Below are 17585 nucleotides of genomic sequence, written 5' to 3' on the forward strand. Positions count from 1 at the left end.
AACAAATAGGCAAACAAAACATGGACAAAAGTCCAACTTATCAGTAGTTGTCTAGAAGCAGGAACAAGCACTGAGAGGCATCAGATAACATTGTTGACCGGCAAGAAACCACCAGAGAAATGAGCTTAAATAGCGACACCCACTACTGATGGAATCAGGTGAAACAGGAAAGAGGATGACAAGTCCAATTCCACAAGCGGCCACCGGGGGAGCCCAGAATCCAAATTCACAACAGTACCCCCCCCTCAAGGAGGGGGCACCGAACCCTCACCAGATCCACCAGGGCGACCAGGATGAGCCCTATGGAAGGCACGAACAAGATCAGAAGCATGAACATCAGATGCATTGACCCAAGAATTATCCTCCTGGCCGTAACCCTTCCAGTTGACCAGATACTGGAGTTTCCGTCTGGAAACACGAGAGTCCAAAATTTTCTCCACAACGTACTCCAACTCACCCTCAACCAACACCGGAGCAGGAGGCTCAACAGAAGGTACAACAGGTACCTCATACCTGCGCAATAACGACCGATGAAAAACGTTATGAATGGAAAAGGACGCAGGGAGGTCCAAACGGAAAGAAACAGGATTAAGAATCTCCAATATTCTATAAGGGCCGATGAACCGAGGTTTAAACTTAGGAGAAGAGACCCTCATAGGGACAAAACGAGAAGACAACCACACCAAATCTCCAACACAAAGCCGAGAACCAACACGACGATGACGGTTGGCAAAACGCTGAGTCTTCTCCTGGGACAACTTCAAATTGTCCATAACCTGCCCCCAGATGTGATGCAATCTCTCCACCACCGCATCCACTCCAGGACAATCCGAGGATTCCACCTGACCGGAGGAAAATCGAGGGTGAAACCCCGAATTACAGAAAAACGGGGACACCAAGGTGGAAGAACTGGCCCGATTATTGAGGGCGAACTCTGCCAATGGCAAAAAAGCAACCCAATCATCCTGGTCAGCAGAGACAAAACACCTCAGATATGTCTCAAGGGTCTGATTAGTCCGCTCGGTCTGGCCATTAGTCTGAGGGTGAAAAGCAGATGAAAAAGACAAATCTATGCCCATCCTAGCACAGAATGCCCGCCAAAATCTAGACACAAATTGGGTACCTCTGTCAGAAACAATATTCTCAGGAATACCGTGCAATCGGACAACATTCTGAAAAAACAGAGGAACCAACTCAGAAGAAGAAGGCAACTTGGGCAGAGGAACCAAATGGACCATTTTAGAGAAACGGTCACAGACCACCCAGATGACAGACATCTTCTGGGAAACAGGCAGATCTGAAATAAAATCCATCGAGATGTGTGTCCAAGGCCTCTTAGGAATAGGCAAGGGCAACAGCAGTCCGCTAGCCCGAGAACTACAAGACTTGGCCCGAGCACAAACGTCACATGACTGCACAAAGACTCGCACATCTCGTGACAGAGAAGGCCACCAGAAGGATCTTGCCACCAAATCCCTGGTACCAAAAATTCCGGGATGACCTGCCAATGCAGAAGAATGTACCTCAGAGATGACTCTGCTGGTCCAATCATCCGGAACAAACAGTCTATCAGGCGGACAACGATCCGGTCTATCCGCCTGAAACTCTTGCAAGGACCGCCGCAGATCAGGAGAAACGGCCGACAAAATTACTCCCTCCCTAAGGATACCTGTGGGTTCAGAATTACCAGGAGAGTCCGGGTCAAAACTCCTAGAAAGGGCATCTGCCTTAACATTCTTAGAACCCGGTAGGTATGACACCACAAAATTAAAGCGAGAAAAAAATAAAGACCAGCGCGCCTGTCTAGGATTCAGGCGTCTGGCAGTCTCAAGATAAATCAAATTTTTGTGGTCAGTCAATACCACCACCTGATGCCTAGCCCCCTCGAGCCAATGGCGCCACTCCTCAAACGCCCACTTCATGGCCAAAAGCTCCCGATTCCCAACATCATAATTCCGCTCTGCGGGCGAAAATTTGCGAGAAAAGAAGGCACAAGGCCTAATGACGGAGCAGTCGGAACCTTTCTGCGACAACACTGCCCCAGCTCCGATCTCCGAAGCGTCAACCTCAACCTGAAAAGGCAGATTCACATCAGGCTGACGCAACACAGGGGCAGAGGCAAAACGGCGCTTAAGCTCCTGAAAGGCCTCTACAGCATGAGGGGACCAATTAGCAACATCAGCGCCTTGTCTGGTCAAATCAGTCAGTGGTTTAACGACATCCGAAAAACCAGCAATAAATCGGCGGTAAAAGTTGGCAAAGCCCAAAAATCTCTGAAGACCCTTAAGAGAGGAGGGCTGAGTCCAGTCACAAATAGCTTGCACCTTGACGGGATCCATCTCAATGGAAGAGGGAGAAAAAATATACCCCAAAAAGGAAATTTTCTGGACCCCAAAAACGCACTTAGACCCCTTCACACATAAAGAATTAGACCGCAGAACCTGAAAAACTCTCCTGACCTGCTGGACATGAGAGTCCCAGTCATCAGAAAAAATCAGAATATCATCCAGATATATTATCATAAATCTATCCAGAAAATCGCGGAAAATATCATGCATAAAAGACTGGAAAACTGAAGGGGCATTAGAAAGACCAAAAGGCATGACCAAATACTCAAAGTGGCCCTCGGGCGTATTAAATGCGGTCTTCCACTCATCCCCCTGCCTGATCCGCACCAAATTATACGCCCCACGAAGATCAATTTTAGAGAACCACTTAGCACCCTCTATACGAGCAAACAAATCAGTAAGCAATGGCAATGGGTATTGATACTTAACAGTGATCTTATTCAGAAGCCGATAATCAATACATGGTCTCAAAGAGCCGTCTTTTTTTGAGACAAAGAAAAACCCAGCTCCCAAGGGAGAAGAAGATGGACGAATAAGTCCCTTTTCCAAAGACTCCTTTATATATTCCCGCATAGCAGCATGTTCCGGCACAGACAAATTAAACAAACGACCCTTTGGATATTTACAACCCGGTATCAAATCTATGGCACAATCGCACTCACGGTGCGGAGGTAACGACCCAAGCTTGGGTTCGTCAAAGACGTCTTGATAATCAGAGAGGAACTCAGGGACTTCAGAGGGAATGGACGACGAAATAGAAACCAAAGGTACGTCCCCATGAATACCCTTACATCCCCAGCTCAACACAGACATAGCTCTCCAGTCCAAGACTGGGTTGTGAGACTGCAACCATGGCAATCCCAGTACCAAATCGTCATGTAAATTATACAGCACCAGGAAACGAATAATCTCCTGGTGATCCGGATTGATACGCATGGTTACTTGTGTCCAGTATTGTGGTTTATTATTAGCCAATGGGGTGGAGTCAATCCCCTTCAGAGGAATAAGAGTCTCCAAAGGCTCTAAATCAAAACCACAACGATTGGCAAAGGACCAATCCATAAGACTCAGAGCGGCGCCAGAGTCAACATAGGCGTCCGTGGCAATGGATGACAAAGAGCAAATCAGGGTTACAGACAAAATAAACTTAGACTGAATAGTGCCAATGGAAACAGACTTATCAAGCTTCTTTGTACGCCTAGAGCATGCCGATATAACATGAGTAGAATCCCCACAATAGAAACACAATCCATTCTTCCGTCTAAAATTCTGTCGCTCGCTCCTGGACAGAATTCTATCACACTGCATACTTTCTGGCGTCTTTTCCATAGACACCGCCAGATGGTGCATCGGTTTGCGCTCCCGCAGACGCCTATCAATCTGAATAGCCATTGTCATGGACTCATTCAGACCTGCAGGCAAAGGGAACCCCACCATAACATCCTTAACGGCATCAGAGAGACCTTCTCTGAAAGTTGCCGCCAAGGCGCACTCATTCCACTGAGTAAGCACAGACCATTTACGGAATTTTTGGCAGAAAACTTCAGCTTCGTCTTGCCCCTGAGATAGTGCCATCAAAGTTTTTTCTGCCTGAAGTTCCAAATGAGGTTCCTCATAAAGCAAGCCCAAGGCCAGAAAAAACGCATCCACATCGCGTAACGCAGGATCCCCTGCTGGCAATGAGAAGGCCCAATCTTGAGGGTCACCCCTGAGCAAGGAAATCACAATCCTAACCTGCTGAGCAGGGTCTCCAGCTGAACGAGACTTCAGGGACAAATAAAGCTTACAATTATTTCGGAAATTCTGGAAGCTATCTCTATTCCCTGTGAAGAACTCCGGCAAAGGAATTCTCGGCTCAGATACCGGAGCATGTACCACAAAATCTTGTAAATTTTGTACTTTCGTGATGAGATTATTCAAACCCGCAGTTACACTCTGGAGATCCATTATTGTCAGGTGCACACAGAGCATACAGAGATTAGGAGGAGAGAGAGAAAAAAGACTGCAGCAAGGCAGACTGGAGGAAAAAAAAAAAAAAAAAAATTTCCAGCAGACTTCTTAAAACTCTCCTTTCTCAACCTGGGTCTTTAACACTTTTTTGGCCGGTCAAACTGTCATGATCTCTGCAGGCAGAGATCATAGCAAGCCTATAGAGGGACAAGCTCTCGGAAGATGGAACTATACTGACCATGAACTAAGCCTGCCGCGCAACTAGAAATAGCCAGGTAGCATTTCCTATTTATCGCTAGATGCCCAGCTCTGGCCTAAGACCTAAATAGCTAGCAGAGGGAAATATAAGACCTGGCTCACCTCTAGAGAAATATTCCAAAGAAGACAGTAGCCCCCCACATATAATGACGGTGAGTTCAGATGAAACAACAAACGCAGCAGGAAAATAGTCTTAGCAAATTTGAGGTCCGCTTACTAGATAGCAGAAGACAGATAGTATACTTTCATGGTCAGCAGAAAAATACTAACAAAACACCATCCAGAGATTACCTTAAACTCTGGCATTAACTCATAACGCCAGAGTAGCAATCCCTGATCGACGAGAGCTTTCCAGACACAGTAACAAAACTTCAGCTGCGAACTGGAACAAATAGGCAAACAAAACATGGACAAAAGTCCAACTTATCAGTAGTTGTCTAGAAGCAGGAACAAGCACTGAGAGGCATCAGATAACATTGTTGACCGGCAAGAAACCACCAGAGAAATGAGCTTAAATAGCGACACCCACTACTGATGGAATCAGGTGAAACAGGAAAGAGGATGACAAGTCCAATTCCACAAGCGGCCACCGGGGGAGCCCAGAATCCAAATTCACAACACAGCACATAGTGAGTCACAGCCTGCAGACACCTTCTTTAGCGTTATGTCACTATGCCATACATCATTGTTCATAGATAAGAACACCAACGTGTTTCTGGTGCACCCAGCACCCTTACCCCTGAACATTGTGAGTGTGAAACATGGCGAAGGGCGGTAGTGATGGGCGAGGTACTCATCTGTTTCACCCCGGAACGTTGCATGAAGGTGGGAGTCCTGGCCTGGTGTGTGGATGTGGGCTGTGAGGACGCTATGCTCGTGCAGCCGGATGTAACCAATGATTCTGGTTTGCCAGGACCAGATGTTAACCAGCTAATGAAAGGAGACCACCAGTTCTTAACAAAGTTCTACTAAACAGCCACTGCGTGACAACTATATACACGGGATAGCGGCTACACAACTTCTCTTACGTTTCTTCATTAATACAGAGCATCTCAATACACCTTTCTCATTATTTCCACTGCCTCACACATTCCTGCCTCCACTTGCCTGTTTTCCTTCACCACCAGCCAGCTTAGCAACACAGTACTTTCCGTGAAACTCATTTCCTCTTCCTGCGGTTCCATGTCTGAATCTCCTCATATAGGGAAGGGTTTGCCAATATGGCCGGACTCAGGTTCAAGCCTTCTGATGCATAGAGAACTCCCGCCTGGGACACTCACTTTCTAATCCATCATGGCCCATTATGTAGCGCCTGCATCTCTACCTGCAGTCCCTCTCTACCTGCAGAGCCATCAGCATACTCACCGCCGAGTCTCCCGTCCTGCTCCTTCCGGGTCTGCTGCTGCCCGAGGTGCATGCACTCCTAGCAGGTCTCCAGGCACTGTGCTTAGAGCGCACGCGCACACTTCCTCTTTCATAAAGGGGCCGTGCGCGTTCCTCTAAAGTGTCAACAGCCAATAGCTGGAGGTCTCTTACTATTTAAAGTGCCTCCTCCAACATGGAGGTGCCTGTGCAATGTTGTGAGCTTGTTCCTAACATGCTTGTCTGTTCTCTGGCCCCTGTACTTGCATCTCAGCCTGCTGCACCCACCATTGCTTCCTCCAACGGTAGCTGAGTCCAATGCACCCGCCAGTTCTTTCCTCAATGGTAGCTGAGCCAGCTGCACTCCCCAGTGCTTCCTTCAATGGTAGCCAAGTCCGCTACATCAGCCACTGTACACCTCAATGGCAGCCGAGCCAGCTGCACCCGCTAATGCTCACCTCAACGGCAGCTGAGCCAGCTGCACCCACCAGTGCTTTCCTCAACAGTAGCCGAGCCAGCTGCAACTGCCAGTGCTTTCCTCAATGGCAGCCAAGCCAGCTGCACCCACCAGTGCTTTCCTCAATGGCAGCTGAGCCAAGTGCACCTGCCAGTGGTCATCTCTCCGTCAGACTGTCCTGTCTGCACCTGCAGTTCCTGTCATCTTCTCTGCCTGCCTGCATCTGTGGACATTCCTCCGGGCCATCCCAGCTATCTGTTTCTAGGAGTCAGCTGCCACCTACTTAAGGTCAGTCCTGGAGTAGCACCTGGATCTCCTCCCTTGTCTTCTCCACAGACTGCGGTGTTGTTAACTGCTGTATGTCCGTGGTCAGATTGGGTGAGGCTCCTAGTCACACCCCTCCAGGTCTTCCTTGGGCTTTGGCACAGTGGTTCCATCACCCAGCTCGTTACACATTACCTTTAAGAGCTGTAAGCTACTTGGGGCCTTGCTGCTAGGCGTACCCTTCTCTCTTGGTCACTCTGCTCCCTGGTCAGTCCTCTGAGCTGGCACTGTCATTATCTCTGCGTTTCTGTAACTTTCTCTGGCACGGTCAGTTCCTCAGGATCATGCTGTCTCTGTCCCAATCTCCTATCTGGCCACAGAACACCTAATGCATGTGGCTTTGCTGAGAACTCAGAACAAACGTCTGCTTTAGCTGCAAGCTAGGCCCTGTCTGAGTAACTACCAGGAAGTCCTCTCTGATCCTACTACATAGCCCCTCCCTCTCTGGGCTGGCCCCAACACCTAACTATGTCTTACCCTGCTCACTGTCTGTTGCTGGGCAGTATTTTTTGTACTCCAGAGGAACTAGGCAACTACTGTGAGTTGGCTTTTTCTCCTTTTTCCAATATGTAGACGTCTTCCTTGGCCATTGGACATATTCTTTTATAAAGGCATAGTTTCAGTCCTTTGCTAATTTCCACATGATTTCAGAAATACTAATTATAAATTAGTGGATCAGACAATATTTGAAATCACTTGTTCATGCAGATTTTCCCAGGAAATTCGATTCACAGAGATGTTATTTTCCATAAATGTAATGTGCCTTATTATGCTCTGGGCTCTCTCCATATCCCATAGAATAATAATAAAAAAAAATAGGTAAAAATGAAAAAAAGAAATCTGTATAATTACCTAATTACCGCTCACTCCTCCGGCCTCGGTGCTCCTTACTGTCATCCATCCATGCCTCATTGCATCTTCTGATTGTAGAAATACCCGGACTACTCTCACTTGATCAGGACTTCTGGCTCTGATGAGGTCCAAGAAGGTTCTGTGCAAACGCGCTAAAGATCATGAGGAACGTCGAGATGTTATGTGTCTTGACCTTATTCATGCATGTGCAGAACCCTCATCAGAGCCTGAAGTCCCAGCCCAGCAGGAGACGGCTGGGGATTTCAGTGCTCATGAAGGTGATCAGAAGATGCGATGAGGAACCTCATGGTTGATGGTTAGGAATGAAGGTGTTGGAGAGGTGAGTGTTAAGGTGAGTATAATGATTTTTTACATTTTGTAAATTTATAAAGGTTGTTCATGGTTTAGAAAAATGGTGGCTAGCAACTGCCATTTTGCTGAATCCTCTCAGAAAGGAACTACAAATATTCTTCGCTTTGGCAAATGTGGATTTTTGTTATATTCAGGTATAATTTAATTCCTCTCTCATATATTCTCTCTTCTCTATCTGCGACCATTGAGAGTGATATATAGAAATGAATATACAATATATCACAAAAGTGAGTACATCCCTCACATTTTTGTAATTTTTTTTAAATATCTTTTCATGGGACAACACTGAAGATCTGACACTTTGATACAATGTAAATTAGTCAGTGTACACACAGCCATTAATGTCTAGACTGCTTGCAACAAAAGTGAATAGACCCCTAAATGAAAATGGCCAAATTTTGCCCAAAGTGTCAATATTTAGTGTGGCCACCATTATTTTCAAGCACAGCTTCAACTCTCTTGGGAATGAAATTCACTAAAGCTTCACAGGCCACCACTGGAATCCTCTTCCTCTCTTCCATGACAACATCAGAGAACTGGTGGATATTGAGACCTTGCGCTCTTCCACCTTCCATTTGAGAATGCCCCACAGATGCTCTATAGGGTTTTGGTCTGGAGACATGCTTGGCCAGTCCAGCTCCTTTAATATCAATTTCTTTAGCAAGGCAGTGGTCATCTTGGAGGTGTGTTTAGAGACATTATCATGTTGGAATACTGCTCTGCGGCCCAGTTTCCAAATTGAGGGGATCATGCTCTGCCCCAGTATGTCACAGCACATGTTGGCATTCATGGTTCCCTCAATTAACTGTAGCTTCCCACAGCTGGTAGCATCCATGCAGTCCCAAACCATGACATCCCCACCACCATGCTTGACTGTAGGCAAGACACACTTGTCTTTGTACTCCTCCCTTGGTTGCCATCACACACCTCTTTGCCATGAGGAGCCATGTTGAACTTCCAGTGTCCGGTATGAGAAAGTGTGAGAAACAAAAAAATTTAACACACCTGCGACCTTGTAACACTAATGAGTCACATGACAACAGAGAGGGGAAATTGTTAATTGGAAACAATTTGGCCATTTTCACTTAGGGGTGTACTCACTTTTGTTGCCAACGATTTAGACATTAATGATTATGTGTTTGAATTATTTAGAGGTCACACCAAATTTGCACTGCTGTACACCGACTACTGTAAATTGTATTAAAGTGTCAGAAATTCAGTGCCGTCCCATGAAAAGATATAATAAAATATTTACAAAAATGTGAGGGGTGTACTCACTTTTGTGACATACTGTAAATGGTAAACAGAAATGTTTTAAAATAAGCATTAATAAAAACAGTACAAATTATGGTATGTGTGACTTAGCATGAGGGAGTTTTGCAAATTTTGATTGGAAGTCAACTCAAATATATTCACTCATCTCTAATACTATTATATGTATACATTCTATATGTATAATACATTTAGGCAAATCCATGATTGTATTTATAATTTTTTAGAACTTTTAGTTTGGGTTCTTGGACCTCCAAAGTCAATATCCTTTGTGAATTGAGGGAATATCCTGATCAACTGAAGACTTAAGTTAGGCTTTTAATTTCTGCACACTTGATGAAAATAACATCTGCTTTTTTCCCCCCTACGACTCAATTCCCTCATAATATTTGTCTTCAGTAAGACGAGGACTTTTGTCCATGCAATGGCTTGAGGTGGAGGAGCATGTTACCAGACAATAAGTTCCTAAAATAGAAAATAAGCTTTCTAAAATGAAGTGCTTTACAATTGGAGGAGGCGGATGGATTTGGCTGCTCACATTCTCCTCAACCAGCGACAATTGTATGGACAGAAGTTCTGGTCAGTTTGTGGGAAAATCTGCACTAAAAAGCGCGAGTAGGTGACCCCTGTAATATTTTTATTTGAAGACTTTCAATTCCATCAATGACATATCTGTGTTTCTGATCTCTAGTCCCATAGGCACTTTGGATGCTTAGGATGATGTTTATCACCAGCCTCTTCCAGTTGATGCGTTGGATGACAAGAGTTAGCATTTGGACTTGGGTGGAGGCAGTGGAGGACATGCTTAAAATGTCTGGTTGTGTTGGTGGTGTCAGGAACTAGTGACTCTGGTAGCTGTAGTATTAGGAGCAGTGGTAGTTGCAGATGAGGTGGTAGTAAGAGTAAATCTGGTGGTGAGGTGTTTTTCAGGGCAAATTTAGAGGTGGAAATCAGAAGGGAAGTAAAGAGGTCAGGACGTTTCTCTCTCTGAGACAACTATCAGCCAAGTTATGAATGATGATGGAGATGGTCATGATGATGATAAATAATGATTATAAATGACTGTGTGATGGAAAGAACTTGGAAACCAAAAAAGGGCACGATGTCAACGTATCATGAGTCGTATTATGAATTTTTATTTTTTTCTGAATCGTAGCAACTTTGCACTCTTGGCCATGCTTGGTTGGTCAGTCTCCTTGGCATCCAGCTGTAAACTATGTATAATAAAAGCTTTCCTATCAGGAGAATGACAGCAAATAGATGTATTTTCAGGGGAAATGGCTGACGTGGAGTAGATTAAATTCATTGCGAATCATATCACCTGGCAAAATTCAACAAAGCTGATGAATTTGAATTTCAAAACATTCAGTCGTCTTTTATGCTAATATGTTGTTTTAAATCTGAAGGCAATGTTTCTGTTTATCCTTTTAGACTAGGTTCACACCATGGGCATTACTCTGGCTTGTGCTGTTTGAAAAAGGTCACCCAAGTTTTGGCCCTGGACAAATGCAACTTCATGCCATTGACACAAACAAAAATAATTCTGTTTTTTTGCTAACAATTGTATTGTCAGGTGAAAGTGATCGTATGTTGGCCAGACGTACGCCACAACTTGTGCAATGTGCACCAAAAAATGTACATAATTGAAAATATACCTAGGTCCATCAAGCTCAACCTTCCTTGACCAGTTATGCATTATCGAATGCTAGATTGACATGTCTGGCAACATTTTTAGTATGTGTTTTTTATGCTTTCTGTGGCTTGATGCACAGAGGAGTGTAACTTTGAAGAAAAAGGGATCTGACTCACTATGAAACATCTTATGCCAAAAAGTTTATCAAAATTTTTGAGCACATAGGGGGCACACAGTAATCCGAATAATAGTTGTTGAAAATGTAGGTTAGATAGTAATAAAATACTCTGAATTCATCAAGTGGAGTGAGAACTGTGAAAAATGTAGGATATTTTAAGACATTTACGGTGTCAAAAAATAGGCCTTATTTGAACTTTTTGCCAATTAATCTGAAGTGCCGGTCAGCTCTAATGTTAACACAGTGTTACACTCCTTGGCCATTCTGTGTATGACATGTATGTAATTATGCCTTGTTAATGTTATGGCTTGGTGATCTTCATCTTTTCTTTGAACTCTACATTGTGCCATTACTCTGTTACATATTTTCCACTGTTGAAATGAGACAAATGTCCATCCAATTCAACCGACGGGAAAGGATGTAGATAAAGGGAAAGGCTATAGGTAACCCATTATTGAGTCATATGAAGGTGAAAGCCCAAAAGGCAAGAAGAAATCTACTTGATAAGGGACATTTTTGACTCTCGATTGGCAATCAGACAAAGTTATCTTTCAGGATACCTACTCTGTACATTTATATAAGTATTGATTTTTTTTTGTTCTTAAAAATTATCTGAACTTTTTGACTGTTCCTTCTGTAAGCAGCTCTTGCCATAAAACATTCCACATATTTATGGTTCTCATGGTCACCTTTGAAGTTTTAAACCTTTTTTGTTTCTCCAGATGGAGAGAAGGACCCTATCACTTTTAAAGAATCACCCCATCAAAATGTTTATCCTCTTAATATTTTTCAGTTGTTATATTATATGGCACTGTGTACTTACAATTGCTGATTTTGCCTTTCTACCCACTTCATTCTTCTCTTTTCTGTTAGGGCCTTGACATCAAGTGATTAAAAACTGACTGGCTGAATTCTTCTAAGCTCTATGTAGAAACAAGAACTCTTTTTTCCTGTATGAATCATCATTAGAACAACAATTCTACTCACTGCAAAAGTCCCTGGCAGGGGAGAGAGCGGAGCAGCTGGGTCAGGAGTTGAAAAGGGGGATGACTCATGCAGGGAAAAAGATACTTCCTTTTTCTACATAGAGCTTAGAAGGATTCAGCTTGTCAGTTTTTACTCATGTGATGTCATAGGCCTAATGGAAAAGAGAAGAATTAACTGGGCAGAAAGAAAATGAGCAATTGTAAGTACACAGTGATATATAATATGATTGCAATATATTAGGAGGATAAACAATTTGAAGGGAGGCGGAGAGCTTCTTTAAAGCGGGTTTTACCTGATTATTAAATTTTACCAGTTTCATTTACGTTCTTGCAAAAATAAAAGCCTTCTCTAGAATTACATTTTCTCCTGAAAATGCGTGAATAAATTGAAAATTGAATGTTATCATTCTTGTCAACAGGCTGTGTCCCTACACAATCTGACACTGTTCAATTATCACAGCATCAGACTGTGTGGGAATACATCTCATGACAAAGGGAATGATAACACATATGTCAATTAGGTTAGGGCTATACTGAAACTTTTTCTAACAATACTGATGGATTTGTTGATGGAAAAGGCAGCAATGGAAATGAACAGGGTAAAATAAAAGAGAAAAATCCATATAACGGCATCAGGCAATAAGAATGTTGGAACGGCAAGTAGCAGCAGCAGATGCACCACCACCACCGGCACCATACGTCCGGGCATTAGTATTACCAAATACAGGTCACTATTGTCCTCCTTTTCCTTTGGTAAAGTAATAAGTTAGAAGAAAGCTGAGGACGGTATGGATTATATAGCACATCCTTCATCATCTCAGTCACAGCAGGATGATGTTACCTCTGTCAGTGATTCCATCAGTTTGATTCAGTGTTCTGCACATTGCTACATCTCTTTCACCATAAAAGTTAAATTGGTTTGCCAATTTCTCTTGCTGTTATGGCTTTAGTCCCACACTGACTAACACTTCTGTCCATACAATGGCGGCTGGTGAAGGAGCATGTGACCCAGACCTGTCCATCAGCCTTCTCCAATTGAAAAGCAGCTTTACAATGTGAGATGTTTTACAGTTAGATGAGGCTCATGCATTGGTCGGGTCACATGCTCCTCCTCCAGCAGCCATTGTATGGACAGGTATGGTCACATGCTCCACAAGCAGCCATTGCATGGACAGATCTGGTCACATGCTCCTCCACTAGCAGCCAATGTATGGACAGGTCTGGTCACATGCTCCTCCATCAACAGCCATTGCATAGACAGGTCTGGTCACATGTTCCTTCACCAGCAGCTATTGTATGGACAGGACTGGTTACATGCTCCTTCACCAGCAGCCATTGTGTGGACAGGTCTGGTCACATGCTCCTCCATCAACAGCCATTGCATAGACAGGTCTGGTCACATGTTCCTTCACCAGCAGCTATTGTATGGACAGGACTGGTTACATGCTCCTTCACCAGCAGCCATTGTGTGGACAGGTCTGGTCACATGCTCCTCCATCAACAGCCATTGCATAGACAGGTCTGGTCACATGTTCCTTCACCAGCAACTATTGTATGGTCAGGACTGGTTACATGCTCCTTCACCAGCAGCCATTGTGTGGACAGGTCTGGTCACATGCTCCACCAGCAGCTATTGTATGGACAGGTCTGGTCACATGCTCCTCCACCAGCAGCCATTGTATGGACAGGTCTGGTCACATGTTCCTTCATCAGCAGCTATTGTATGGACAGGACTGGTTACATGCTCCTTCACCAGCAGCCATTGTGTGGACAGGTCTGGTTACGTGCTCCTTCACCAGCAGCCATTGTATAGACAGGTCTGGTCACATGCTCCTCCACCAGCAGCCATTGTATGGACCAGTCTGGTCACATGTTCCTCCACCAGCAGCCATTGTATGGACAGGTCTAGTCACATGCTCCTCCATCAACAGCCATTGCATAGACAGATCTGGTCACATGCTCCTTCATCAATAGCCATTGCATAGACAGGTCTAGTCACATGTTCCTTCACCAGCAGCCATTATATGGACAGGTCTGATCACATGCTTCTCCACCAGCAGCCATTGTATGGGCAGAACTGCTGGTTGGAACGTATTCAGAGAAAGTAGCCGACCACTTTAATCTTTTTAATTGCAGACTGTCAATTCCATCAATGAGACCTGTCCATCTCATGACAATGTGAATGACAACACACATATGTCATTATTTTAGAGCTACACAATGACTTTTTCTAACATTACTGATGAATTTAAAACATCGGCAGTCCATGAGATTGCTTGTAACCCAATGTTAGATTCTTATGGCAGCTGTAACTGTTGGAATCAGTACATCTCCATGTAGACCATTTCACATTCATACATTTCCAGTAGGAATATGTGTTCTGTCACACGCTACATTCTGACACTGGATCTAAATAGAGCCTAGTGCAGCTGTATGTGGATCTCCAAACTCCTCGAATGCCTGGTCCACTCCCGTCTTACCCGCTATCTCTCAGATAACTCTCTTCTCGACTCTCTTCAATCTGGTTTCCGCTCTTTACACTCTACTGAACCTGCCCTCACTAAAGTCTCTAATGACCTATTAACAGCTTAATCTAATGGTCACTACTCCATGCTAATTCTCTTGGATCTCTCTGCAGCATTCGATACTGTGGATCATCAGCTCCTCCTCACTATGCTCCGCTCCATCGGCCTCAAGGACACCGTTCTCTCTTGGTTCTCCTATCTCTCTGACCGATCCTTCACTGTATGTTTTGCTGGTTCCTCCTCCTCTCACCTTCCCCTTACTGTTGGGGTTCCTCAAGGATCAGTCCTAGGCCCCCTCCTCTTCTCTTTGAATACCGCCCCTATTGGACAAACAATCAGTAGATTTGGTTTCCAGTACCATCTCTATGCTGACGACACCCAATTATACACTTCTGCTCCTGTTATCACGCCGACCTTTTTAGAAAACACCAGTGATTGTCTTACCGCTGTCTCTAACATCATGTCCTCCCTCTATCTGAAACTGAACCTGTCAAAAACTGAACTCCTCATGTTCTCTCCCTCTACTAACCTACCTTTGCCTGACATTGCCATATCCGTGTGCGGTTCCACCATTACTCCAAAGCAACATGCCTGCTGCCTTGGGGTCATCCTTGATCCTGAGCTTTCATTCACCCCCCACATCCGATCACTGGCTCGCTCTTCTTATCTGCATCTCAAAAACATTTCTAGAATTCGCCCTTTTCTTCCTTTCGACTCTGCAAAAACTCTTACTGTCTCACTTATTCATTCTCGTCTGGACTATTGTAACTCTCTACTAATCGGCCTCCCTCTTACCAAACTCTCCCCACTCCAATCTGTCCTGAATGCTGCTGCCATGATCAGATTCCTCACCAACCGTTACACCGATACCTCTACCTTGTGCCAGTCATTACACTGGCTACCCATCCACTCCAGAATCCAGTACAAAACTACTACCCTCATCCACAAAGCACTCCATGGCTCAGCACCACCCTACATCTCCTCTCTGGTCTCAGTCTACATCCCTACCCGTGCCCTCCGCTCCACTAATGACCTCAGGTTAGCATCCTCAATAATCAGAACCTCCCACTCCCGTCTCCAAGACTTTACACGTGCTGCGCCGATTCTTTGGAATGCACTACCTAGGTTAATACAATTAATCCCCAATCCCCACAGTTTTAAGCGTGCCCTAAAAACTCATTTGTTCAGATTGGCCTACCGCCGCAACGCATTAACCTAACTATCCCTGTGTGGCCTATTAAAAAAAAAGAAAAAAAAAAAAACATAATCAGTTTCCTCTCATCATGTTCTCATACACTTTATGCAGTTAATAGTACTCTGTGTCTGTACTGCTACATACTTAGGCAGTTAACTGGTTCATGCAGCTTTACATGAACACCCGAGCCTTACACTATGGCTGGTCCAAATAACTAAAGCAATTGTTACCATCCACCTCTCGTGTCTACCCTTTTCCTCACAGTTTGTAAGCTTGCGAGCAGGGCCCTCATTCCTCCTGGTATCTGTTTTGAACTGTGATTTCTATTATGCTGTAATGTCCATTGTCTGTACAAGTCCCCTCTATAAGTTGTAAAGCGCTGCGGAATATGTTGGCGCTATATAAATAAAAATTATTATTATTAATTATTATTATAGGAGGGTCCAGGTATCATGGACCATTATCTACTGGATAATCGAATTTATAGCAGCATTGCCAGCCATACAGGTGGCCCACTGGAAGACTCAAAAGTAGGGTAAATTACTAATTAGTGGAACATTTTACTACCTGGATTGGCCACATGCCAATACTGCTGTGGCATTGCCTCATTAAGTAGAGTCACATTTTTTGGACTATTTCTATTCCTATTCTTAGTGATCAGTATCACAGAAATTAGAATGATGGAAGTTCTACAGGTAAACCAGTCTGAACTCGGAGTAAAATAAAAGTAAAGGGTAAAAAAAGTTATTTTACAGTGAAAATCTTTACTTTAATCTTTGACACTTCTGTATGTACAGTGTCTAGAAGCTTCCTACATAATAAAGTCAGACCTGAAATATTTCCAGAATGATTACTAAAATAAGTGCAGTAATCTGAAAGAGTTAGGAAACTTTCATTAATTTGAGAGACTTTTTTGTTAATGAGATTTTATGCTGCTTATACCATAAAATATGTACTTTTTTATTTCATTCACATTTATTAACGTACTTTCTTTAAAGGGAGTTTGCCCGCTGGAAGGTGAGAAACGTTGCCGTGGATCGTAAGGAACCTCTTAAAAGTATTTTGCCCTTGATGCCTGAATTCCAGAGAAGTTTGAGACTTCTGGGGCGGAGGCCAAGTTCTCAACAGATTATAGAGACCATCATTAAGAAATACGGGACACATCTTGTAGTCTCTGCCACTCTTGGAGGTACAAAGCTTAATAGCTATTTATTTTTTCTAATGTGTTCATATCTATCTGTCATCTGTTATTTAATCTGTATATATTATTGTATAATCTGCTCAGTCATGTGTGGTGGCAGAACTTTAGTGTTAGGAAAAAAAAACTCACCGATGCATAAAAGCTGCCGTAATATTGTCGTTGTTGCTCTTATAGCTCATCGGGTAGCTTTACTAAATGCTTTAGGAAATAATTGCACTCTCCATTATATAATAGTTCTGTAGTATCCTTCTTTTGCAAAATTAACAGATGGGTGTTACCATTTCTGTTGTCAAAAGGGTGTGTCCTTCTTTACACTGTGTGGGAGTATCAAATCCGATTGGACACTGTCAGCCAATGTACACACCCCTAGCTGATAATTTATTCCCAAATCCTTAAAAGGCACAAGAAAGAATCAGCACAACATAACATTAACATTAACAAAGCAGTAATCAAAGCAAAAGGTGGCTACTTTGAAGAACCTAGAATATAAGACATAATTTCAGTTGTTTAACACTTTTTTGTTAAGTATATAATTCCACATGTGTTAATTCATAGTTTTGATGCCTTCAGTGTGAGTGTACAATTTTCATAGTCATGAAAATACAGAAAAAGCTTTGAATGAGAAGGTGTGTCCAAACTTTTGGTCTGTACTGTATCACAAAGAGTTGGTAG

The 17585-nt window shown here is 43.6% G+C and overlaps 1 protein-coding gene across 2 annotated transcripts in view; it reads left to right on the forward strand.

Annotated features, from left to right (window-relative positions):
• The window catches only part of BRINP1 (BMP/retinoic acid inducible neural specific 1), a 317655-nt gene that overhangs the window by 208276 nt on the left and 91794 nt on the right, over positions 1 to 17585 (forward strand). For both annotated transcript variants that reach the window (XM_077283451.1, XM_077283452.1), the window contains exon 3: positions 16711 to 16901. In XM_077283451.1, coding sequence (XP_077139566.1) covers positions 16711 to 16901 — 191 coding nt within the window. The remainder of the gene's footprint in view (positions 1 to 16710; positions 16902 to 17585) is intronic.

The sequence above is a fragment of the Ranitomeya variabilis genome, chromosome 2, assembly GCF_051348905.1.
Source record: "Ranitomeya variabilis isolate aRanVar5 chromosome 2, aRanVar5.hap1, whole genome shotgun sequence".
Classification (NCBI taxonomy): Eukaryota; Metazoa; Chordata; class Amphibia; order Anura; family Dendrobatidae; genus Ranitomeya; species Ranitomeya variabilis.